The 26,466-nt window shown below is 46.5% G+C and overlaps 1 protein-coding gene across 2 annotated transcripts in view; it reads left to right on the forward strand.

Moving 5' to 3' along the window:
* The first annotated feature begins 2,262 nt into the window (after positions 1-2,262).
* Positions 2,263-26,466, forward strand: part of SH2D4B (SH2 domain containing 4B) — a 108,679-nt gene continuing 84,475 nt past the window's right edge. For both annotated transcript variants that reach the window (XM_004049685.3, XM_055352464.2), the window contains exon 1: positions 2,263-2,555. In XM_004049685.3, the coding sequence (XP_004049733.3) occupies positions 2,372-2,555 (184 nt within the window). In that variant the 5' untranslated portion in view covers positions 2,263-2,371. The remainder of the gene's footprint in view (positions 2,556-26,466) is intronic.

The raw sequence follows: 26,466 nt of genomic DNA on the forward strand, positions 1-26,466 counted from the left end.
GTCCTCTCGCACCCAGGCCACGCACACCCAGGTTGCGAAGCCGAGTGCCTCCCCGTGCGGCCGCCAGGGAGCGCCCCAGGCCTGGCCGAGCCCCCCGCCCTCCACCCCGCCAGGCCCAGGAGAATTGATAGGCGGGCCCCGAAGCACGTCTTCCCGGAAACCGGACTTCACCCGCTCCCGGGCTGCCATCCGCGGCTGGGTGACGCTCACGTCCCCGCGATTCGGTGTCTCTTGGCCTCCTGCCCCACTGACCTGGGAGTGCCAGGGATCACCCCGCCCCCAGCGAGATCCCCTCTATCGCACAAAATGGGCGCTAGCGGGGGTCATTCTAGTCCGGCCGCCTCACTCTCCCGACGGTCCTCCAGGGTGGCACCATCACCGTTCTCGCCCGCCTCCAGCCGGCCCATTCCTGCTGCTCCCTACAGCGTTGTCCCTGCCCCGTGCCCTCTTGTGGTCGTAGGTATCTGGCGGCCCGGGAAAGACAAAAAGAAGCTGCCCGCAGGAGCCCAGACCCTGGGGGCCTTCCTCCCCTTGTCTCCTCTTTGGACTCGGGGGTCTCCCACCAGCCACGGCGAGGGGGGAGAAAGAGAATAGCTGGGCAGAGGCTAGGGAAGACCCCCGGTCTCAGAAACTGAGGGGAGCCAGGACTCCCGGTGGGGGAGTCGGTGCAAGCCCTGAGGTGGGTGGATGGGAGTCCAGGGCCACAGCTCTGCAGCGGACAGGCGAGTCCTGTGGCGGCTCTAGGAAGGTCTGGGCACACTGGGACCAGCTAGCTGGACCTGGGTGGGGAGGGGTGGGGCGTCTGACTCCACTCCTGTGACCTGGACATTGCCTAGCTGAGCAGGAGCTTTCACCCTATGGGCTTACAGCTCATCTGAATCTGCTTAGTCCATCTTCCTGTTGTGTTAACCTTGCAGAGGGGGAAGAATGCCAACTCTCCACCCCTCTTCCATCACTCTTGGGTACCTGATCCACCTTCCACCCTCATGGGCAAGGAAGGGGACAGGAAGGTCACCAATCCAACCAAGCCACAGTGCCAAATCCTGTTGGTTCGTTTGTTTTCCCCTGGTTGGGTTATGTTTTCAAACCATCAACAGATTCATAGTTGCTAGTGGATGTCAAATTTCAAAATGGGGGAGTCCCAATACAGTGACTTGTCCATTAGGAAGCCATAGGCAAGCCACTTACTTTCTCTGAGCTTCAATATCCTTGTCCCAATAAGAAGGCATCTGTGATTTGCTCTGAGCACATATTTAGGGTGAGCTTTCACCCTAAAGATCTCAGCAACGGCAGCTTCTACCCACCTTCACACACCAAAGAGAGGGTGGCTTCCCTCCCAGCAGAAGGCAACATCCCGCCATTCCAGTGTGCTTCTGATCAGGGCACAGAGAAGAGCCAGTTTCATCTTCTTTCTTTTTGGTCAACTCCAGGCATCTGCAACAAATAAGATTAACAACTACCATTAAAACTGGCCCCTGGAGGGTTTATCTGTCAGCCACGCATGGCTGCAGGATCTCATTATATATAGGCCAAAGGGAAAGGATGTCTGCTTCCTTTCTGTCCTGGAATTCCAAGATAAAATCCCCTCCAGTTGTCTCTACTGATTCCATTTTGTTTTCTTTCTTGGCTATAACACAGATAGGAGGAAAAATCTTTCCTCCCCCAAGGCAGAGTTTTAAATGCATCATCTCAGAATGCCAAATGTTCTGGAAAGGAAGAAAGTTGGCAGCGAAGGAACCCGCAGAGAGAGGGGCTGAGAGGGCTGAGGGGCCCAGCAGCTTCTGGCAGGCTCCTCTGGTCTGTGTTTGAAATTGGCTGAAAAGACATGGAATTTGGTAGGCAAGTCTGCCTCCTTCTCCTCCTCTTATCTGCAGAGGAGAGATCAGTTCCCAGCTGGCCGGGGCAGTGTCATTGATATAGCTGGTGTCATTGTTACCTTCCACTAACAGATCACTCAACACCTACCGGCCCAGGCAGGGCTGGGACTGGGCATTTCCTGGCTGAGCTGGAGGCTTGGGCCCTTCCCATTGTCTCAGAACCCCAGGTGATGCCAAGACATGGGCTCTGCTGGGATGCCGTGCTTGGTGACCCAGGAGAAGGACTAGATTGCTCCTGGTGGTTGCTCCCCCTTGCAGAGTCCCACCTGCCCCTTTGGGTCCTGTTGCCTGGCCTCTTTTGCTGTCCTGGGTAGAGGAGATGAGTTCGTCGCTGGCTGCAAGCTGAGGCCAACTGACAATGCTGCACAGAGAAGGGGCACCGAGAGTGGCCCCGGATTGAGCAGTCTGTAGTGCAGAGCAGCCCCTCGGGCGTTCTGCCTGGCCCTGCTTCCCCTGCTGGCTGCCCTTCTGGTGCGTGCATCCCAGGTGGCATCATGCTGCAGCAGATCCTGCACGACATGTACATCGACCCCGAGCTCCTTGCCGAGCTCAGCGATGTGCAGAAGCACATCCTCTTCTACAAAATGCGGGAGGAGCAGCTGAGGCGCTGGAAGGAGCGGGAGACTTGGGAGGCCCTGGCCCAGGACGAGGGTCTCAGGCCTCCAAAGACCAAGCGAGGTACGTGGCTGGGAGTCACGGAGAGGTAGGCCACCAGTCCCCCAGGAGGTAGAAAAATTAGCAGGGCCAGGCTGTGCCCTTCTTCAAGATGGGCACTGGGGTGATGAGGGCTGGGGGCTTGAAACCCTTGTCTTGTGGGCATCAGGTCCCATGAGCCTGTGCTTTTGCCTTTTGGCCAGGACCTTAGGGCTTCGAGGCTGCTGCAGAGGCTGTCCAGCGGCCCTTATTGGAGTCAGGGAGTTGGGACTTGCTTTGTCTTGTTGTGGAAGGCCCGAGTTCTGGGAAGACACCACTGAGACTTCAGATTGTGCTCCGACGTGGTTGGCAATGGTAGGGTGAACGAGGGCATATTTGTGACCCTTGCCATTGGTTCTGGGCCAGGGTGTGGTGTAGATATGCAGTTCCTCTCTCCTTGGCATGCGTGGCACACCAGTTCTTGGCTAGGGCCCCTTCTGTGGACTGTGCCTCTCCCTCCAGATCCTCCGGCAGGAGGATGCTGTGGGTTGTCTCTGGAGCCCCACTGGGTATCCGGAGAGAGGGCATCAGGGAACGTCCCACACAATGAATGACCATCCCCAAATGGTCGTAGCAACTGCAGATGAGAAGCAAGGGCCTAGCCTACATTTCAGGTGTTTTGTTTGCAAAGTCATGTGCCAGTCAATCCTATGGACTGGTACACCTGTGGGTGAAGGAAATCATCCGGGACCCCTGGGCCAGAAACTGGCAGGCTGCTGAGGCTTGGCTTGGCACAGGACTCAATCCTGCCAGGGATGGTAGTTTCTGTGGGTGCTGCATGCACTTTACAGTTTGCAAGGCTTATGTGCCTTCACCCTTTGAAGTTTTCAATCCAGGACAAAGTCCTGTTTCAGGGCTGAGCACACAGCTCCCTTGGTGATCTGGCTCTTCTCCATGCCAGGCTCACTGCTGGCCAGTCCCCACCAGGTGCCACAGGCCACACCTGCATCATCTGGACATGCTTGCTCTTGTCTCTGGTCTTCACATGAGTGGCTCTCACCGTTGGGAATGTCCTTCTGCCTTCATCCACCTGACAGACTCCATCAGGAGTGGCCCCCCTGCCCTGGAGTGTTCAGGGATGCTCTTGCATAGGGCAGTACTTGCTCCTCTGTGGCTGCCTGGCATGTAGGACCCACCTCTGCCCTGGCACTTGCCACCCTGTCATTGTCATTCCTCATCTGCTTGCCTGGCTCTCCGATGGGCTCAAAGGCACCGGTGTGTGAGGGCTTCCTCCACTCTATCTTCCTCCCTGGGCCCAGCACAGAGCTGGCACATGGTGTTAAATCCTTGTTTTGAACAAGACACAGCAGGACCCTGCCGGGGAGGTTGGGGCAGAGCTGTGACTTGGCTGCAGGTGGCTGCTGCCAAAGCTGGGGCCTTCCGGGCTGGGCTGCGCTGGCAGCTGCATCACTAACTGGTGAAATGACAAGCCACCTTGCCAGCACCACCCGGCCTGAGCCCTGGGGACTCGTGATGCCTGTATGATGACTCTTCTGGGAGGGAGACAGATGCCTAAAAATTTAACTGCAAAAATATTTATACAGAGATTTGTCACACATTGACATCTACATTTTCATGTATAAATTATATATTAAACTCATTTGAGTTTCTGGTGCAGAAGATCCTTTTTCTGGTAATTAATTTTCTGATTTATAAAGAATGGAAAAGCAGGAAAGCACGCCGAGGAATGTGTGTATCCCAGGTCAGGATCCCGCTTGGATCCTGGCTCTTTGCTTCGGTCCTGCCTTTTGGAACTGTCTGGGCATGCCACTGGGGAGCCTGGGGGCTGGCCCTGCCCAGGAGCCGGAAGAGCTTTCGGCCGGAGGGTCCAGGATATACAGTATCTGCTTCATGTCCTGGGGTCGTGATGAAGGGTGGCAACAACCTGTGAGCTTTACGTTGACTGGGTGCCTACCCAGCCCTTGCTGCTCCCGTGTCCCTGCGGGGTGGCAGGGCAAGCTCCCTGATTTCATTGCAGATAAGGAAGGTGAGGCTCAGAGAAGTGATGCGCTACATCCAAGGTCATCCAGCTGCTACATCTCATGACTTGGATCTGGGGTCTGGTGACTGATTTTTTTTCCATTCATTCACTTCCAAACTCGGGACTCCAATTAAACAAGTGAGCTGTGCACACATTCACTTGTTCACTCATTCACCAATTCATTCACTTATCCAGCACTAGTATGTGCTGATTTCAGTGAATGGGACAGTGCTTGTCCTGGAGACGGTGGGTAGATGGATCATAGGGAACACAGCCAACTCGAGTGCCAAGGGTGAGGCTTGGTGCAAAGCAGCCGTGCCGTGTCCCAGGGCGGGAATTGTGCGGGGACGGGCTCCACGGAGGAATCTTCTCTTCCTTCCCTTGATGTTGCCAGAGGACTCAGGAGGCTCTCCAGATGCTGGTGAGACCCCAGCCCCAGTTGATGTCCAGGCTCTTGAAATTGTCTTGAGAAAGAACTCAGGAATGAGTCAGAATGATAGGAAAGGCAAGAAACTGTTAGTGAGAAGCGAAAGTACACACTTGAGAGAGAAGTGCGGGCGTGCTCATGAGAACGTGTCACACCCAGCAGAGTGTGGGTTTCTAATTTTATGGGTGTTTCTTTAATTAGGGGATGGAACAATTATTAGGTGTTCTGGAAGAGGAGGAGATTTCAGGGAACCCCCTGGGTTACTGTCCCCTTTCTCCCTTCTTTGGGTTTGCCCAGAAGAGCCATGGACAAGTCACCCTGAGTGGGATTTCAGCTGTTTTTACTCTCTTCCTTTGGGTTTTCTGTTATCTTGTTGTTTCTTTGTCTTCTTCTTGTTTTAGCTGTTGTTTGGGTTTTTCCATGCTCCTGTGACCACCCAGTGCTATTCTTGTCTCATTGACAGGCATCCTCTTTCCTGGTCCCCTCCCCACACATTTTTTTTCTGAAGGAAGCACCTGCTGTAGCCCTGCTGAGCTGTTTGCTGGCCCCTTGGGATCCCTGAGCATGACATGGGTTAGTCCTGGTCAGCCTAGAGTGACACTGGGCCTCCTCCGGGCCATCGTCCCCAGTGCTCTAAAGCCTTCCCTCTCCCCTCTTTTCTGGGAACATTCCTCGCTCCTGGCAAGCCTGGCTTTGCCATCCCTTGGGCTCAAGTAACACTCCCCATGGCCCTACAGACAGGCAGGCAGGACAAGGTGTGCCTTGTGCCTGAGAACCTCACAGCCCCGGAGTTGTGCCTGGTGAGGGTGCGAGTAAACACTGGTGATGTGAATCATTCTTGTTTACAGAACCTAGGAGGTTTTCTTGATTCTGAGATCCACATTTGGAACCCACAGAAGTAAGCTTGGGTGAAAGCTTAGAGGCAGACTGTGAAAGGTAGGAAGGAGAGGAGATGAGGGCACGGCTGGACACATCACTCCTCTGAGCACATGGCATTTCTTTTCTGTTTTCACTTTACGCTTTGGCAAGAACCCTCTGATGTTCTATGCTGTGGTGGATGGTGTGGACCCCTCAGCTTGGTAGGTTTTTTAAATCTAACATCATGCTTATTGTGCTATCACGTTTCTGACAAAGTTCGTTGTCCAGTATATTGAGTATATTGAGACTCAGAGAAGGCATGTTATCACATTATGTCCCAGCAAGACTTCAGTCAAACCCCTCTGGCATGGCCACGACCTGTGCAAGCTCGTTCTCTCCTCATTCTCCTTGGCCACCACAGGAATGCACATCCTGTGTTAGGAATTATGAACTTCACAACCCTGTGGACTCCTCTCTGCTTACTCAGTCATCCCAGGTTCTCAGGGCCAGAGCTGGGTGTGACCAGGGGACACAGGACTGAGGACACATGTCCACACTACTGACCCAGGAAGCTTCCCTGTTTGGACCTGTCAGTTCTATCTTTTTTTTTTTTTTTTTTTTTTCAGACAGAATCTCACTCTATTGCTCAGGCTGAAGTGCAGTGGTGTGATCTTGGCTCACTGCTACTTCTGCCTCCCGGGTTCAAGTGATTCTCCTGTCTCAGCCTCCCAAGTAGCTGGGATTACAGGCGCCCACCACCACAACCAGCTAATTTTTGTATTTAATAGAGACATGGTTTCATCATGTTGGCCAGGCTGGTCTTGAACTCTTGACCTCAGGTAATCCGCCCACCTCGGCCTCCCAAAATGCTGGGATTACAGGCAGGAGCCACTGTGCCTGGCCCTGTCAGTTTTATCTTGATTGACAGTTTCTGCTACTGTTAAATTGGTTCCTCTGTGACCGCCTCTCATCCTTCTGGATGCTTTTGCCTGGGAGCCAGACGTCTTTCCCTCCCGCTCTTCCCACTCTCCTGTTTGTGAATCAAGCCTGCACACTCAGGAAGCTGCTTCTTTCCTTTAGGTTTCCTACCAGGCAGCCAGCCTTCCTATGCCTGCTCACTGTTCTGCCCTCATTCCAGCCAGCAGAGTGCTCTGAGCCCAGTGGGGTTCCAGCCTCCACTGCCTCCATTCTCCACAGCTGGGCTCAGGATGTGCTCCCAGATGCAGCCCTGACCTGGGGCCTAAGGGACTCACCCTCTTTAGCATCTTCTTTATTTCTCAGCATCAAGTTGAGAGGTGACAGCGTGCTGGCTGTCCTCACAGCCCTCTCTCGCTCTCGGTGCCTCCTCTGCCTGGGCTCCCACTTTGGCGGCACTTGAGGAGCCCTTCAGCCCGCCGCTGCACTGTGGGAGCCCCTTTCTGGGCTGGCCAAGGCCGGAGCCGGCTCCCTCAGCTTGCGGGGAGGTGTGGAGGGAGAGACGCCAGTGGGAACCGGGGCCAGCGCGAGTTCCGGGGGGCGTGGGCTGGGCGGACCCCGTACTCGGAGCGGCCGGCCAGCCGGCCGGCCCCACCGGCCCGGGACAGTGAGGGGCTTAGCACCTGGGCCAGCAGCTGCTGTGCTCAATTTCTCACCGGGCCTTAGCTGCCTTCCTGCGGCGCAGGGCTCGGGACCTGCAGCCCGCCATGCCTGAGCCTCCCCGCCCCTCTGTGGGCTCCTGTGCCGCCCGAGCCTCCCCGATGAGCGCCGCCCCCTGCTCCACGGCCCCCAGTCTCATCTACCACTCAAGGGCTGAGGAGTGCGGGCACACCGCGCGGGACTGGCAGGCAGCTCCACCTGCAGCCCCAGTGCGGGATCCACTGGGTGAAGCCAGCTGGGCTCCTGAGTCTGGTGGGGTCGTGGAGAACCTTTATGTCTAGCTAAGGGATTGTAAATACACCAATCGGCACTCTGTATCTAGCTCAAGGTTTGTAAACACACCAGTCAGCACCCTGTGTCTAGCTCAAGGTTTGTGAATGCACCAGTCGACACTCTGTATCTAGCTACTCTGGTGGGGACTTGGAGAACCTTTGTGTCCACACTCTGTATCTAGTTAATCTGGTGGGGACGTGGAGAACCTTTATGTCTAGCCCAGGGATTGTAAACACACCAATCAGCGCCCTGTCAAAACAGACCACTGGGCTCTACCAATCAGCAGGATGTGGGTGGGGCCAGATAAGAGAATAAAAGCAGGCTGCCCAAGCCAGCAGTGGCAACCCACTCCCGTCCCCTTCCACACTGTGGAAGCTTTGTTCTTTTGCTCTTTGCAATAAATCTTGCTATTGCTCACTGTGGGTCCACACTGCCTTTATGAGCTGTAACAGTCACTGCGAAGGTCTGCAGCTTCACTCCTGAAGCCAGTGAGACCGCGAGCCCACGGGGAAGAATGAACAACTCCAGAGGCTCCGCCTTAAGAGCTGTAACAGTCACCACAAAGGTCCGCAGCTTCACTCCTGAGCCAGCGAGACCACGAACCCACCAGAAGGAAGAAACTCCAAACACATCTGAACATCAGAAGGAACAAACTCCGGATACACCGCTTTTAAGAACTGTAACACTCACCGCGAGGGTCCGTGGCTTCATTCTTGAAGTCAGTAAGACCAAGAACCCACCAATTCCAGACACAAAGTCACTCCCACTGCCCTCATGGGAACTGTATGACACCATCCTTTTCACTAGGCATCTGGCTTCCCTGTTTCCTGGGCCCATCCAGTAGCCACAGCAACCTGGCCTGCTGGGGTTGGGCCCTCTTGGCTTCTGTGTGTCCTCTTTCCAGGCATGGATGTTCTGACCTTGCATGCCAGCCCTGCCTGGACCCCTGCACGGAGCCCTGCACCTGCCTGCAGACATTCCCATGGTGGCCCTGATCTCAGTGCAGTCCCTGCCCGCCCTACCTCAAGCTCATCCCTACAATTCCTTCCCACAGCAGCTGCAGACCTTTGGACACACGAGTTAGCTCACGTATCCCCCTGCCTCGATGGTTTTCATGGCACTCATGAAAGGCACAGGCCTTTGCTGGCACCTGTCCACCTCTTCAAGCTAATTTCCACCATGTGCATCCCTCTCCGTGGAATGCCCTTTCCCCAGATCCTCATGAGGCTCTTCTGGGTCATCATTCATCTCTTGGTTGAATGCAGAGTTCTTCACTGGTCACCCACTCGCAATAAGCCCCATCCCAATCTCTCTCTTTCAAAACCTGCCTACTTTTCTTCCTAGCACTTAGCATGTCTGCAAGTATATTTTTAAAAATTATGGTAAAATACACATAACATGAAATTTACCATTTTAGCCATTTAAAGTGTGTAATTCAGTGACATTTAGTACATTCAAAATGTTGTCCAACTATCACCGCTGTCTAGTTCCAGAACATTTTTCTCACTTCAAAAACAAACCCCGTAGCCATGAATGGTCACTCCCTATCCCCTCCTGTGCTCAGGACCTGGCCACCACTGATCTGCTTTCTGTCTCCGCGAATTTGCCTCTTCCTCCTCTTTCTTCTCCTTCTCTCTCTTCCTCTTCTTCCTTTCCTCCTCCTTCTCCTTCTTTTGCTTCTCCTTCTTTTGCTTCTCCTCCTCCTCTCCTCTTTCTCTTACTTTCTGTCCTCTTCTTCTCCTTTCTCTCCTCCTCTCCCTTTTCTTCTTCTCCTTTTTCTCCTCCCTCTCTTCTCCCTTTTCTTCTTCTTCTTTCTCTCCTCCTTTCTTTTCTCCTCCTCTTCTCCCCTTTCTTCTACTTCCTCTCCTCTTGCTCCATGTATCTGTTTGCTTGTTTACGGTCCATCTCTTCCATTAGCCTAAAAGTGCCATGAGTCCATGGATGTTGCTTGCATTGTTACAGTTTCTATCTCAGCATCGAGAACAAGGTCTGGGGCAGAGATGGGGTGTGCATGGGTGAGTAGCGGCTAAGGTGCTTACATGTGTGCTGTGACAGAGGGGTTTGACTGGGGACACAGATGCTAAAGGATTGCTTTTTTGAGTGAAAGGCTGTGTGCTGCACAATGTGACCTCTCCACCCCACTACACATCAAAAATCCTCACTAAAAGTATAGAAATCAGAATATATGTGTGCTTTGGGATTTGTTGTAGAGGCTGATATACAATAATATATGTATAAGCAATGATAAATCTGTCACCTTTTCACTTTTACTTACAACTCATTCCATTTTCTTTTTTTCTCTCCTTTCTCTCTCTCTTTCTTTCTCTTTCTTTCTTTCTCTCTCTTTCTTTTTTTTTTTTTTAGACAAGGTCTTGCTCTGTCATCCAGGCTGCAGTGCAGTGGTGCAATCTCAGCTCACTGCAACCTCTGCCTCCCAGGTTCAAGTGATCCTCGCACCTCAGCCTCCTGAGTAGCTGGGACTACAGGCGTGTGCCACCATGCACGGCTAATTTTTGTGTTTTTTGTAGAGACAGGGTCTCAGCATGTTGCCTAGACTGCTCTCAAACTTCTGGGCTCAAGCAATCCACCAGCCTTGGCCTCCTAAAGTGCTGGGATTATAGGTGTGAGCCACCGCGCTGGCCACTCATTCAATTTACATTTCTTGTTTTAGGATTTGAACTTGGGTTTTAGCCTGACCAATGCTACTTTTTTTCTTTGCATTTACTTGGTGTATATTTGCTTGTATCTCCCACCACAGCCTTTTGATGCCATTTTGTTTTAAGAGACTGTCTTGGAAAATGTATATTAAATAGCATACGGTATTTTTTTTTTTTTTTTTTTTTGATACGGAGTCTCACTCTTTTGCCCAGGACAGACTGCAGTGGCGCTATCTTGGCTCACTGCAAGCTCCACCTCCTGGGTTCACGCCATTCGCCTGCCTCAGCCTCCCGAGTAGCTGGACCTACAGGCGCCCACCACCGCGCCCGGCTAATTTTTTTTGTATTTTTAGTAGAGACGGGGTTTCACCATGTTAGCCAGGATGGTCTCAATCTCCTGACCTCATGATCCGTCCGCCTCGGCCTCCCAAAGTGCTGGGATTACAGGCGTGAGCCACCGCGCCCAGCCAGCATACGGTATTTTAAAACTTACTTTCATAAATGTATTCAAGCCAATTATCTTTATCAGGAATGAAACATGATCTACTGAAGATGAGAAACATAAGCCTATTTTTATATTCTTCCCCATGATTTTGTTGGTGTAATCAAGGATGGTAACCTCAGATTTTAGTTGATTTTGTTTACATTATGTATTTCATCTCTCAAGATTTATTTTTTATGCTCATAGTAGAGGTTTTATAATGAAATCCCAATAACAATAGTTGCTTGCATGTTAACTCCACTTTGTCTGGTTTCACTGCTCCCTATATGTTTTCCCTCTGAGGGGCAGTGATAAATGCTTTATTTCCCCTTTGCCCCACTGTACAAGTGATTTGTCCAATCAAGCAGCGCACCCCTCACTGTTGGGATTCTTAGCACATTACGCTGAAGTCACTAAACACCATGGGAAATTCTTGCTTAAAGCTGCCTTGCGCTCCATCCCTATTCTTGCTGTCATAATATGTTCTTGGGCCACCATTGATTTTGGCATGCTGATTTTCCTCAACCTCCTTCTTCAGTGTTTTTTGTTAGTTCCAACAGCTTTTTGGTTGATTCCCTTGGACTATCTAGGGAGCCATGCTGCACAGGAACACTGGGAAGTCAGGGGAGCAGATGCCCCGGATATCTGGACCGTAGCTCTTTGTAGCTGTTGTTCACAACCCCTTTCCTGGACACTGGGGACAGTGATTCCAGGACAGTGCTGGGAGCGGGAGGGAGGGGTTAGGGAGGTGACTGACAGAATCTCCTCCCTGGTGTCTCTTCGTGATGTTTATTTACCATTAGTGCCCCATTTCTTTTGTTAAGAAAACACTTCCTGTCACCATGTAAATATTCAAGGAACAATTCTCTGGAGGAAATACTTGATCACGTGTGTATAAGGAGAGAAAATGAGGTGTCTAGGGGTGAGGGACAGTGTCCAGAGCCCTATGGAGGACACTAGTTATTTCCAGGGAGACAAGAAGTAAGAAGCCTCTTGTGCCATGAGAGTTGGAAAGTTGGGGCTGAGTGTGGGTCTGAGGGACCAGTTAAGGCAGCTGGTGATGAATGAGATATTGCCAGCTTCTGAAGGGGAGCCCCAAAATCAAACAAAAAGAAAATCATTAGAAGTGGATTTATGGTGACACAGGGCTGTCCACCTGACCCCAGAGAGATGTCTTATCACCTGTCACCTGTAGGTAGGTACCCCTTGAAGCTCTGGTAGGTATCTGGAAGGCAAGCAGACCCTGACACTCTTCCAGACTTCCCACCCAAGGGATGCTCCCTTAGCTCATTTTCTGAGGGATTCTAAGGTGGGAAATAGTGTCATAGATCATTTTTCTTTCTTCTTAGAGTCTCACTCTGTTGCCCAGGCTGGAGTGCACTGATGTGATCTCAGCTCACTGCAACCTCTGCCTCCTAGTTTCAAGCGATTCTCCAGCCTCAGCCTCCCGAGTAGCTGGGATTAAGGTGCACGCCACCATGCCCAGCTAATATTTGTATTTTTAGCAGAGATGGGGTTTCACTATGTTGCCCAGGCTGGTCTCAAACTCCTGACCTCACAGAATCCGCCCACCTCGGCCTCCCAAAGTGCTGGGATTACAGGTGTGAGCCACCGCGTCCAGCCTCATTTTTCCACCCTTGGGTGGGCTTGATGTTATTTTCAAAATGCCTATGGCATGGTGGATGGATCCAGGCCAACTCAATTTCATCCTGATTCCACTGGGGTGGCTTTGGAAAGTCACCCATGCAATGAGAATAACAACTCTTTCCCAATAGTTTTTGGAAGAATTAAAAATGCTCTTCAGCAAGGGGGACAGCTTCTGCCACCATGCAGGTACCTAAGAGCCAGGTCATGCTCGTCTCCTTCCTTTCTTGGTTCTGCTGGCAGATCCCCTTGGAATTAGTCTGGGCCTCTTCCTGAGTGCTCCATCGCTAGCCCTAGTCTATGGGACCAGCCACATCACTGTCTAGCCAACCTCAGTTTTTCTGGAGTCTCAGCAATGGGGAGTGACTTAGGGAGCGAGGGCTTTCCTGTGTGTCTCAGATCATCAACCCTTGTGTAGTTTACACATTTACTTTTACTTTTTAGGATATATTGGAGGAAATTCAGTTTTTCCAATGAAGGGTCACTCTTGATTCTTGGGATGCTGATAAGCTTTTCAGATGAATGATGTAAAGATGAGGCATCATGGTGGGTGCAGGAAGAGCACACAGAGAATTGCTGTGATCTGCTGGTAACTGTCGGCACAGCCTGTGGCCTGGGACTCCCTGATTGTGATTGTGTGGCTAAACGTAGGGCTCCCTCCTGAGCCAGGCAGTGGAACAAAGGCTAGGGATCTCCGAGAGCTGTGATGGGACTTGATGTGTATGTGTGTGTGTGTGTGTGAGTTTGGCATGTGTTCTGCTGGCGTTTGGGGCATGGAGAGAGAGCTGGGGCCAGACCTTTCTGTTCCTTCTGCCTGGACCTTGAGATCTGGTATGGCCCTGCCGTGCAGTGGGTGCTTCACCCAGGTTTGTGGCCTTGACATTGATGGGGCCTCACTTTCTGGCTCCCAGCCTCCTGTTCTGCCTCCATACAGCAGCCAGAAAGGTAAGACAGCTGTGCAGATGAGTGAGCTGCTCAGGGGTGTAGTCTCAGCATCTCCCCTGGAGCTCAGACCCTTCATCTGTAATGGGCACGGTCTTTACTGAAACCACCTCCCTCCAGGGGAGGTTGTGGGGATTAAGTGAGCCATGTGCAAAGTGCCTGAAGTCCACCCGGCGTGCACAGCACCTGCCGAGGGCTTCTGGTTCCTTTGCAGCATGCCACCTCGCTCTTGTTTCCTTCCTGCCTTCCTCAGGCCCAGCAGTGAGGTTCTTAGTGAGGCAGCTCCACCTGCAAAGGCCACCAGGGCCCACTGCTCCCCATCTTTAGCACCAGTGCTTTCTGAAGCTGCACAACCTCGACTTACCAGGTGGGCAGTGAGAGGAGCCAGAGCAGAGGCTGCTGTGAGCAGGCATGGGGTCACCCACAGTTACCGGTGCTGATGGCACTTGGTACCTGGCAGGCATGGGCATCCCCAGGGGTGAGGGTGGTTTTTGTGGCTGTGGAGAAAGATTAATATTTAATTAATTAAATTAATTAATAATTAATAATTAATTGTCAGCTTTGAGTAATCTGTGTCCACAAGGAAAGAACTTGCAGCCTTAGTCAGCTAAGGGCTTTTGGTGGGGAGCAGGGGGTGGGGGAAAGGGGTCTCTGGAAGCTAAGGAGGATGGGTCGGATGGCAGAGCAAGAAGTAAAGGCAGCTGCATTCTATAATATGAAGGAGGACTCCTCCAGATGGAGGGCCTGTCAGGCCTGTGCTAGGCCCTTTAAGGGCCTCAGCTTATCTGACCCCTCAGTGACCTGGAAGATGCACCCCTATGCATTTCATAAAATCTAAGAGTGCTTGATTGAAAGACACATCATTGTCTGGGCACAGTGGCTCACACCTGTAATCCCAGCACTTTGGGAGGCTGAGGCGGGCAGATCACGAGATCAGGAGATCGAGACCATCCTGGCTAACATGGTGAAACCCCATCTCTACTAAAAGTACAAAAAAACTAGCCAGGCATGGTGGCAGGCGCCTGTAGTCCCAGCTACTCGGGAGGCTGAGGCAGGAGAATGGCGTGAACCCAGGAGGTGGAGCTTGCAGTGAGCCCAGATCGCGCCACTGCACTCCGGCCTGGGTGACAGAGTGAGATTCTGTCTCAAAAAAAAAGAGAAAGACACATCATTATTTTATGTCCTACTAAGAAAGCTGTAAATTAAACTATGATACACCAATGGTTGTAAGTACATCCTGATTTAAGAAATGTTAAAATAGGTGTCTTTGAATCAATGAATAAGGTATTATTTCCATTTTAGTTGAGCAAGTGGAATCTCAGAGAGGTTTAGCAACCTGCTCTAAAAAACAAGTAGGAGTTGGAATTAGAATCTGATCCTAGGCCTGTTCTTCCTGCCACAACATAGGAAGCTTCCTCCACACTGTTTCTGCCATGATGAAAAAGATATATTGCAGGTGGTTAAAGATCAACACAAAAAAAGGAGAAACAAAATTATCAAAGTAATAAAAGAAAATATGAGACTCTGTTGGGGGAGAGTGAAGCCTTTCTTAAAATAAAGCACAACAAGGAAAAGAAAAAGAAAAAGAAACATGACTTGATTTTTATTTTATTTTATTTTTTTTGGGACGGAGTCTCACTCTGTCGCCCAGGCTGGAGTGTAGTGGCACGATTTCGGCTCACTGCAAGCTCCACCTCCCGGGCTCACGCCCTTCTCCTGCCTCAGCCTCCTGAGTAGCTGGGACTACAGGCACCCTCCACCATGCCCGGCTAATATTTTTTGTATTTTTAGTAGAGATGGGGTTTCACCATGTTAGCCAGGATGGTCTCGATCTCCTGACCTCGTGATCTGCCTGCCTCAGCTTCCCAAAGTGCTGGGATTACAGATGTGAGCCACCGCGCCTGGCCAACATGACTTGGTTTTTAAAAATCTTAATAAAAGATGCCAAACTTAAAAAAAGAATGAAACTGGATTTAAATAGAAAAATATTTGCAACATATATAACAGGCAAAGGATTAGTATCCAGAAAATATAATGAAGTGCTCCAAATCAACTAGCAAAAGACAAACAACCAATAGAAAAATAAAGGAAAAAAAATGAACAAGCAATTGCAGGAGGGAAATTTCAAATCACAATGAAGATGCGAAAATACATTCAACTTCACTAATAAACCACCTCCACTCAAATTAAAGCAATCAGATTAGCAAGAGTTAGGAGAGTCTAAGAGTAGCCATGTTAATGAGGACCCAGGGAAAGAGATTCTCTCCCACACTACAAAGGGTGAGACGCACAGCGGGACTGAGTGCCTGTCCCTTTCCAATGCTTCTGCAGGTTCCCGAAGAGCTTGGGCAGATAGGGATGGGGTGGTGGTGTCTTAGTCCAGGCTGCTATAAGAAATTATCACACACTGAGTAGTTTAAACAACAAACATTTCTCACAGCCCTGGACTCTGGATGTCTGAGGTCAGGGAGCCAGCATGGTCAGGGGTCTGATGAGAGCCCTCTTCCTGGATGCCGATGGCTGACTTCTCCTGTATCCTTACATGGTGGAAAGAAAGTGTGCTAGCTCTCTGGCCTCTTCTTATAAAGGCACTAATCCCATTCATGAAAGTTCCATTTTGTTGACCTAATTACCTCTTGCCCTAATTACCTTCCAAAGGCCATACCTCCTAATACCATTACACTGGGACTAGGGTTTCAGTGTATGAATTGCAGGGGTACACAAACATTCAGAATTTCAGACCATTGTTAGAGAACAGAGGCTCATGCCCAGGGTCACACAGCTGGTCAGTGATCCGTGGACCAGCAGGGAGCCTGAGTTTCGGTGCAGTTTCCCTTTCCTTCCCTTCTCCCAGCTGCTGCCAAAAGCCCAGGGACTGTTTGAACAGGACTGACTTTTGCTCCACTTTGCATGGAGGGAGGTGCCTCTCCTGCACTGTTTCAGGGTTCCAGCTGGTGGATGCTGACCTGAGCTGCCCTAGCTTCCTGTCTCTCCCCTGGGATTCTTTTCTGTCCCCTCATTTCAGGATGCTAACGCTGTCCCCTCCCTGCTTCCCCATCTCTGCACCTCCCTGCTTCCACTTCCAGCCTGGAGGACAGCAGGGGCAGCTCCTGAGAAAGGCCACCAGCTGCTTATCTCGGCACTCCCTGTAACCCGATCCCAGCTCTCACTCCAGCTCAGAGGAGCTGGGTGGAAGTAGCAGGTTGTAGGCATCTACCTGTCCCTCTGCTATCTCTCCGAGTGGCTAGCATTACTGCTTTCCAGGTTTTTCTCACCTAAGAATCAGCAAAGCTTCCTGTGGTTTTCCCATTTGGAAACAGATTTTGCCTTAGATGTTGGGGTCTAAATTCTTTGGGTTCATTTTCATGTGTATTTACCCCATGTCGTGTTAGAATTACATAACCCTAGGCTTTAGGCATTTCTTTCTTTCTCCCTCTCTGTTTCTTTCTTTCTCTCTCTCTCTCTTTCTTTCTTAGAGACGGAGTTTTGCTCTTGCTGCCCAGGCTGGAGTACAATGGCATGATCTTGGCTCACTGCAACCTCCACCTCCCGGATTCCAGTGATTCTCCTGCTTCAGCCTCCCGAGTAGCTGGGATTACAGGTGCCCGCCACCACACCTGGCTAATTTTTTGTATTTTTTAGTAGAGACGGGGTTTCACTATGTTGGCCAGGCTGGTCTTGAACTCCTGACCTCAGGTGATCCACCCACCATGGCCTCCCAAAGTGTTGGGATTACGGGTGTGAGCCACCATGCCTGGCTGGCATCATTTATTTCTATCCTAGTATTTCACTGGTGTGCTTTTTTTCTGGGCACCATGGTGGGGTTCTCACCCTCAAAACTGTGAGATGCTAAAGATTTAGGATGTCCTGTCCCTTGTCCCCAGGACGTGTGCAGCTCCCTCATTTTACAGATTAAGTGATTTTGATCCCAGAGATTTTAAGGAATAGGACTGACAGCAGGGTCTGGGCTCCTCACTGGCACATTGATTCTGCTGTGTCTCTGTATTGAACGAATTGCAGACAGGGAGTAGGGGTTGGAGGTGGGGCGTTGTGGATTTCCCAGTGATAGTTACACCAAGTCCTACTACACATGGGGCATCATGGCCCCGGTGGGAGCTGTTCTTGTGTTTGTTCTTGTTCTAGCAAGAGAGGGTCCAGGCTTCATAGGAGGTGTGTCCTTGAGCTGGAGTAGAGGGGGCGCCATTTCACAGTTACAAGGTTGGAGGGAGTGATGGTGGTGGCTTAGCGTGACCAGCCCCATGTCTGTGTTGCTCATACACAGCAAAGGCAGTGCTGAATACAACATCAAACAGCCTGGCACTATTGGCAGCAGCCCCTGTGCCCAGAGTGCTGGACTTTTGCCTTCTTTATGCCAGAGGCATGTATGACAGTAAGAGTGTCTGGGTTCCAATTTTGGCTACCCACTTTCTAACTGTGGCTGTTTCCCACTTATTAATTTGGCTTTGGTAAGATACTCATGAGTCTCTGAGCCTAAGTTTCCTCTTACCTAAACTGGAGATGATGATAATAAGTTCCGCATCCCAGATTTGTAAGGAAGACGAAATGATGGTCCCAGTGAAGCAAAGTATGTTGTAAGTACTTGATAAACATTAGCAGAGCACATTCCTCCTGTGCTTAGTGGAGTTCTAGAAGAACTTTTCCAGAAGACTGAAGTTCCAGAAGATTAAAGTTTACAGCTTAGAACAAAAGGCATCTGTGTTAAGAGAACACATCGCTGTTGGGGCAGCCGCTTCCTCGCAGGATTCTCTGAGAGGGGCCGTATCCTCAGCATGGGTCCTGCCTTTAGGAGCTAGTGCTGTAGGCACAGAGGGGGACGTCTGCACTGTATCTTGTGGTCCATAGTTTCTCCTGGTTTCTTACTGTTCTGAAGTTCTGATTCAATCTCTTTATAACCAGCTAGCATTACCAAATGTGTCAGTTCAGGTTCTCCAGAGAAACAGAACCAATTGGATGTACGTGTGTGTGTGTGCTTACATAATTATTTTAGTTTGTTTTAAGGAATTGGTTCATGTGATTGTGGGAGCTTGTCGAGTCTGAAATCCGTAGGACAGCCCAGCAAGGTGGAAACTCAAGCAGGATTTCTATGTTACAGTCTTGAGGCAGAATTTCATCTTGGGGAAATCTCCATTTTTTTGCTCTTAAGGCTTTTAACTGCTTGGGTGAGGCTTACCCACATGTGGAAGGTAATCTGCTTTATCTAAAGTCAACTGATTGAAAATGCTAATAACATCCATAAAATGGCTGGGCGCGGTGGCTTACGCCTGTAATCTCAGCACTTTGGGAGGCCGAGGCGGGTGGATCACAAGGTCAGGAGATCAAGACTATCCTGGCTAACACGGTGAAACCCCGTCTCTACTAAAAATACAAATAATTAGCCGGGCGTAGTGGTGGGCACCTGTAGTCCCAGCTACGCAGGAGGCTGAGGCAGGAGAATGGCGTGAACCCAGGAGGCGGAGGTTGCAGTGAGCCGAGATTGCGCCACTGCACTCCAGCCTGGGCAACAAGGCGGGTCTCAAAAAAAAAAAAAAAATCCATAAAATAACTTCACAGTAAAACTTAAGCAACTAGGCACTGTAACCTACTTAAGTTGACATAAAATTCACCATCACAGCATGTAAGGGTAATTCCACTCACATGTAACAAGTACCTACTGTGTGCAGTGTGCTTCCGCTATGAGAGATGCCAGGGTTTTGCTCATCAGACTCCTACAATATAGCTGGGTGGCCAGGCTTTTCAATAAGGACATCCTTTAGGAGGATTCTTCCAAATCATCTCCAAGAGAACAAGAACAGCAAGTACGGTCTAGAACCAGGAAGCTGTCTGCAGCCAGAGTTGTTTCTCTCCCCGCCTACTGTTCACATTTCTCCCCCCGCCTACTCTTCACATTTCTCTCTGTGCACTTGCTTCTGCAGACCAGGTTCCAATGCTGCCCATCTGCAAACACAGCCCCCTAATGCTGTCCAGGGTCTGAATCCATGTGGCCTTCCATTTCCAAGATCCATTATTGTCTTTAAACTGAGAGGCTTCATGCCTCTCAGTTTGAATTCCATTCAGTGGGAGTCTGATTGGTTTAGCTCAGGTGCATACCTGTGAGTAAAGAAGCTGAGGTCATGGAGGAGGAGGGGTTGCTGCTGCTTTTCCGTTGAATGTCGTGGGGAAATTGCTAATATCTCTGCTGTGAACCATTTTGTCCTAGTCGGCCTGAAGCTTTCCTAGTTTTAAAAATGAAAGTCCTGCATCTGAGGAAGGCCCTCAGTTCCAAGCAAACTGGTACTATTGGTCACCCTACCTCTGCTATGTTAAACACACCCACGTGAAAGCTTCAGAAGAAAATGTGGGTTTAAGAACAGGCGTGTTCGTGCCATATTAGTGCAGAGGAGGAAGGTAAGAGAAGGAAAATCTCCCTAGGTTATTTCTGGATGCAGTGACCTTGCAGCTGGGTTGTGAAGGAAACCCAGGTAAGACAATGTGATGAACATTTATGGCTTGGGCTTTGCAGCATTGTTAAGTGGAAAGTGCCTTTTTATTTGCAGGGAAATCTGAGTATATATACATATATGACCTTTCTCACTCCTTGACAGCTACAATGTGGACATATATATGGTGCAAATTAAGAGTCAAGTTCTTTTTTTTTTTGCACATGAATGTCTAATTTTTCTAGTACTATTTGTTGAAAAAAATCCTTTCTCTATCGCATTATCTTGGCACTGTTGAAAAGCAATTGACCATGTACGTGTGGGACTATTTCTGGACTCTCCATACTATTTCATTGATTGTGTATGTCTACTCTTACACAAATACCACATTGACTGTTGCTTTATGATAAATCTTCAAACAGTACCTTTATAGTAAATCTTAAAACAAATTGCATGAGTCATTCACCTTTGTTCTTTTCAACATTGTTTTGACTATTCTAGGTCCTTTGCTTTTACACATAAGTTTTAGAATTAGCTTGTCAATTTCTATAAAAAGCTTTCTGGGAATCTGTAGATCAACTTGGGATGAGTTGGCACATTAACACTGTTGAGTTTTTCAATCCATGAAAAAGGTGTATTGCTCCATTTATTTAGGTCGTCAATTTCTTTCAGCAATGTTTTGTAGATTAGATCACACATTTTGTTAATATCTCTTAGTATTTCATGTTTTCTGATGCTATTGTAAATGGCACCTTAAAATTTAACTTTTAATTATTTGTTGCTAAAATACAGAAATACAATGGATTTTTGTGTATTAACCTTATAGCTTGTGACCTTGCTAAAAATCACTGATTAATTTGAATATCTTTTTTTGGTAGATTCTTTGAGATTTTATAGGTAAATGATTATGTCATATGCAAATGGAGACAAATTAAGTTTTCTCTTCAATATTCACAACTTTTATTTAATTTTCTTGCCTTATTGTACTGATTAGGGTCTTCAGTCTAATGTTAAATAGATATGGAGAGAGCTAACAACCTTGCCTGTTCCTAATCTTAGAGGGAAGTATTCAATCTCCGGTCATTAAGTATGATGTTAACTGTAGGTTTTCATAGATGCATTTATCAGAGTGAGGAACTACCCTCTATTTCTAGTTTGCCGAGAATCTTTACTAGGAATGGATATTGAATTTGTCAAATGTTTTTCTGTAACTACTGAGATGATCATAATTTGTTCTTTTTTAGTCTGCTGATAGGATTATTTTGATCAATTTTTGAATGTTGAACCAACCTTAAATTCCTGATAAAATCATATATGGTCATGATAATTTATCCTTTTTATATATTTCTGAATTTAATTTGCTAATACTTTATTAAGATTTTAAAAAAATCTGTGTGATAGATATTGTTCTGTACTTTTCTTGAAATGTGTTTAGTTTAATATCAGGGTAATGTCAACCTGAAGAAATGTGTTAGAATATATTCTCTCCTCTTCCATTTTCTGGAAGTGTTTGTATGCATTTGGTATTATTTCTTCCTTAAATGTTTGATGGAATTTACCAGTAATGTCTTTCATTGTGGGCAGATTTTAACATATAAATTCAAGTTCTATAGTGGACATAGAGCTATTCAAGGTGTATGTTTCTTCTTTATTGAACTGTTGTATATTTTGCATCTTTCAAATAATTTGCTTATTTTATCTAAGTTATCAACTTACTGATATAAAGTTGCTCATAAAATTCCCTTGTCTGTAGGATCTTTAGTGATGACCTCTCTTTCATGCCTGAAAGTTGTGTCTTCTCTCTTACTATCTTGATCAGTCTGCTGAGAAATTTATCAATTTCGCCAATGGCCTCAAAAACTAATTTTCATTTGTTTTATTGTGGTTTCTTTTTGTTTCTCTGTCTTCCATTTTATCAGTTTCTACCATTATCTTTATTATTTCTTTCTTACTTTTACTTTTGGATTTAATTTGTTCTTGTTTTCAAGTTTCTTAGTGTGGGAGCTTAGACCATTGATTTGAAACATTCCTTTCTGAATATAAGCATTTGATGCTATAAATGTCTTTCAGTGCCCTGCTTTAACTACATCACATGAATTTTTACATGTTATTTAAAATATTTCTTCAATTAAAATATTTTATAATTCACCTTGTGATTTTTTTTTAAATTCATGGACTACTTAGAATTGTGTTATTTAGTTTCTGAATATTTGAAAGAAATTTTTTCAAGTATCTTTTTGTCATTGATTTCTAGATTTTTTCCACTGTGGTCAGAGAACATAACACACACGATTTCAAATATTTTATGCTTGTTGATTTTTTTTTCAATAGCTGAGAATCCTGTCTATCAGGGTGAATGTTCTGTATGTACTTGAAAGAGAAAGTATTCAGCTGTCATGTGAAGTGTTCCATAAATGTCAGTTAAGTTGGTTGATAAAGCTGTTTAGATCTTCTATAGCTTAATTTTTCCTACTTATCCTATTAATCACCAGAGGAAACTTTTTAAAAAGCAGCTTTATTGAGATGTTATTAATATGCCATATAATAATCTTGCATTTATTTATTTATTTATTTATTTATTTATTGAGACAGAGTCTCACTTTGTCACCCAGGCTGGAGTGCAGTGGTTCAGTCTTGGGTCACTGCAACCTCCATCTTCTGGGCTCAAGTGATTCTCCCACCTCAGCCTCTCAGTTGCTGGGACTACAGGTGCGTACCACCACATACCCAGCTAATTTTTGTTTTTTTCTTGGTAGAGACAGGGATTTGCCATGTGGTCAAGGCTGGTCTTATGTGGTTAAGTCTGGTCTTGAACTCCTGGGCTCAAGCAATCTGTCCAACTTGGCTTTCCAAACTGCTAGGATTACAGGTGTGAGCCGCTGCACCCAGCCTTAAGTCATGCACTGAAAGCATACAATTTAATAGTTTTTAGTATGTTCACAGATATGTGCAACCATTTGTTGCTTGTACTTTTGCTGTCATATTTAAGAAACCCTTGTTTCTGAGATCATGAAGGTCTAACCGGAGCATGAAGATTTATGCTTACATCTATAATTTTCAGTTATTAAGATAGAGTAGCACATAATATTCTTTTATAATCACTTCTTGTTTTATATTGTCTTTTCATTTCTAATGGTATATATTTTTGTTTTATTTAATTTTTACTTAGGTATGCCAGGCAGTTTCTTATTTTATTACATTTTCCAAAAAACAAATGTTTAGTTGTATTTATACTATATATGCTTTGTATTTTACTAATCTTAGCTTTTGTCTTCATTTGTTCCTTCTTCCTACTCTCTTTTATCTTATTTTATTGTTCTTTTTCTAATATCTTAAATTGAAAATTAGCTTATTCACATTATATCTTTTTTACAATGCTTTTAAAATTTCTCATTATAAAACATTTGAATGAACAGGCACAATAGAAAATAATATTATAAATACCCATGGGCCCATAGTATATTTATCCAATGTTAACGTTAGTGTCTTATTTGTTTTTATTTAAACAATTCAGATTCAGTTGAGACCTACTTTGGTGCCTTTCTACAATTTTGCTCCCCATCTCTTATGCAACCCTTATTGCAAATTCAATGTTTATCATGCTTATATGTTTCTTACTGTAATATAGACTTTGTCCATAAGCAATATGTTGCTTAATCATTATATAAATGGCATTATATGATTATACTATGATAACCTGAATTTAATTCTGTCGTCCTGCATTTTTTTTTTTTTTTTTTGAGACAGGGTCTCACTCTATCACCCAGCCTATAGTGTAGTGGTATGATCATGGCTCACTGTAGCCTTGACCTCCTGGGCTCAAAGGATCCTCCTGCCTAAGCCTCCCGAGTAGCTGAAACTACATGCATGCACCACCACGTCTGGCTAATTTTTTTACATTTTGCAGGAATAGGGTCTCACTGTGTTCCTAGGCTGGTCTCAAACTCCTGGGCTCAAGTGATCCTCCCACCTTTGCCCCCACAGAGTGGTTCTGCATTTTTAAAAGAGCTGTAACTATGTTGTTGAAATCTATTTTCTTGCTATATAGTACTGTATTTTTAAAATACACCTTTTTTTTTTTTTTTTTTTTGAGACGGGGTCTGGCTCTGTCGACCAGGCTGGAGTGCAATGTCGTGATCTCAGCTCACTTCAAGCTCCGCCTCCCAGGTTCACGCTATTCTCCTGCCTCAGCCTCCCGAGTAGCTGGGACTACAGGCGCCCACCAAATCGCCCGGCTAATTTTTTGTATTTTTAGTAGAGACGGGGTTTCACCATGTTAGCCAGGATGGTCTCGATCTCCTGACCTCATGATCCACCCACCTCGGCCTCCCAAAGTGCTGGGATTACAGGCGTGAGCCACCGCGCCCGGCTGCACATTTTTTTTATTTTTATTTTTTAAAGTAAGGCTATTCATCATTTTTCAATTCATATATAGGAATTATTTATATATTCTTAGATTTTTTTTTTTTTTTTTTTTGAGACAGAGTCTGGTTTTGTCACCCAGGCTTTGGTATAATGGCATGATTATAGCTCACTGCAGCCTTGAGCTCCTGGGGCTCAAGCCATCCTCCAGCCTCAGCCTTCCAAGTAGCTGGGACTATAGGTGCATACCGCCACACCTGGCTAATTTTTTTTTTACTTTTTGTAGAGACGGGGTGGGGGGTCTTGCTTTGTGACCCAGGCTGGTCTTGAACTCCTGGCTTTGAGCAGTTCTCCTGCCTTAGCCTCTCAAAATGCTGGAATTATAGGCCTGAACCACCGTTCCTGGCCAAGCTTTTTTTTTTTTTTTTTTTTTTTTTTTTTTTAGGATTTTGTAAGACAATTAAGCTCTGATACACTGGTGGTGATTCTCAAAGTGTTGTTCCTGAATTCCTGGGGTCTGTGAGGATTTTCCTGGAGGTCTTCAAGGTCAACACTATTTTCACAATAACACTAAGAGGTTATTTACTTTCTTCTATCTTTACATTTGTACTAATAATGCAAAATCAATAGTGAGTGAATCTTTGGTGGTAGTCATTGTATTTTTCACCATCACACACTCTCGATAAAATCAATGATGGTTTCATTCCTTGGTGAAACAGTAAACTTCGTACTGTGTGACAAAATGGGAAGTATGCATGAAGCATTTCTGTTGCAAACTGATGTGTGATGAGTGTTTTGAGAAAAGCATGTGTGATTGTTCAAATTACTTGCTGAACTGGCCTCTTTATTTGTGGAACACCATTTTTACTTGAAGAAACACTGACAGACAAGCTATATATGTTTTTTCAGACTTGGGTATTTGAAAATAAAGTGAATCTGTCACTTCAAGGAAAACAACAGATAGAATTCATGCCAATGATAAAAATTCAGCTTTAAAGCAAAAGTTAAAATTTTTGGAAAACTTGTGTCTGCCACAATGGGCTTATTAGTTTCCAAATACATAATGACTTTTCTTGTAAGATTCATGGTGATATTTACAAATGTGACTTTTCAGATGTTGCAAAATAAAATAAGTCAGTGTTTGGAAGATCTGCTTGACTCAATGAACCAATATTCTCCAAAGAACCAATGAGTAATGTTGCAAAATTATGCATGGGTAAAAGATTCATTCAAAATGAAAAATAAACCAATGGATTTTCAACTTATTTTGCTTTTTAAATATTAAACTTTTTATTTTGAATTAACTTTAGACGTACAGAAGAGTTGCAAAGTAGTTCAGAGAATTCTCATATACCCAGCTTCCTTTTATGGTAACATGTTATGTCACTAAGGTACCCTGATCAAAACTAAGAAATTAACATGGCTAATAAATATTAATACAACAAAGTACAATAAATTTATTGATATGGTTTCAGATACCACATTGCAACTAACATTTAAGAAACTATGACTTGTTTGAGTTTTGATGTAGTATCAGAGAATATCTGAAAAAAATGATTAATTCCTTTTTCTTTTTTCCCAACTACATAACTGGATGAAGTCCAATTTTTCAAAATACACTTCAACCAAAATTACATTTTGCAACAGACTGAATGCAGGAGCAGATATGAGTAATCCACCTGCTTTCTATTAAGCTGGGCATTGAATAGATTTGCAAAAATGTAAAGCAAGGCCACTCACTCTTCCAATTACACACACACACACACACACACACACACACATATATAAAAATTCCAAAATCTCCTAATCTCCCTCCCTGCCCACAGCCCCCATCCCCTAGTAACAACTTTAAAAAATTCCACATGCAAGTGAGATAATGTGGTATTTGTCTTTCTGTGCCTGGCTCATTTCACTTAACATAATATCCTCCAGATTCATCCATGTTGTCACACATGACAGAATTACCTTCTAAGGCTGAATAATACTCCACTGTGTACAAGTAAGTCCTTACTTAACATCACTGATAGGTTCTTGGAAACTGTGACTTTAAGTGAAATGACAAATATCAAAATCAGTTTTTTCTCATGAACGTTTTAACAAAATGACATTGAATCAAATGACATTATTTAAAAGACTGACTGTATGTTGTTTTGCTTACAGTTGCAGTTTCCAAGAACCTATCAATGATATTATGTGAGG

This window comes from Gorilla gorilla, chromosome 8 (genome assembly GCF_029281585.2).
Source record: "Gorilla gorilla gorilla isolate KB3781 chromosome 8, NHGRI_mGorGor1-v2.1_pri, whole genome shotgun sequence".
NCBI lineage: Eukaryota > Metazoa > Chordata > Mammalia > Primates > Hominidae > Gorilla > Gorilla gorilla.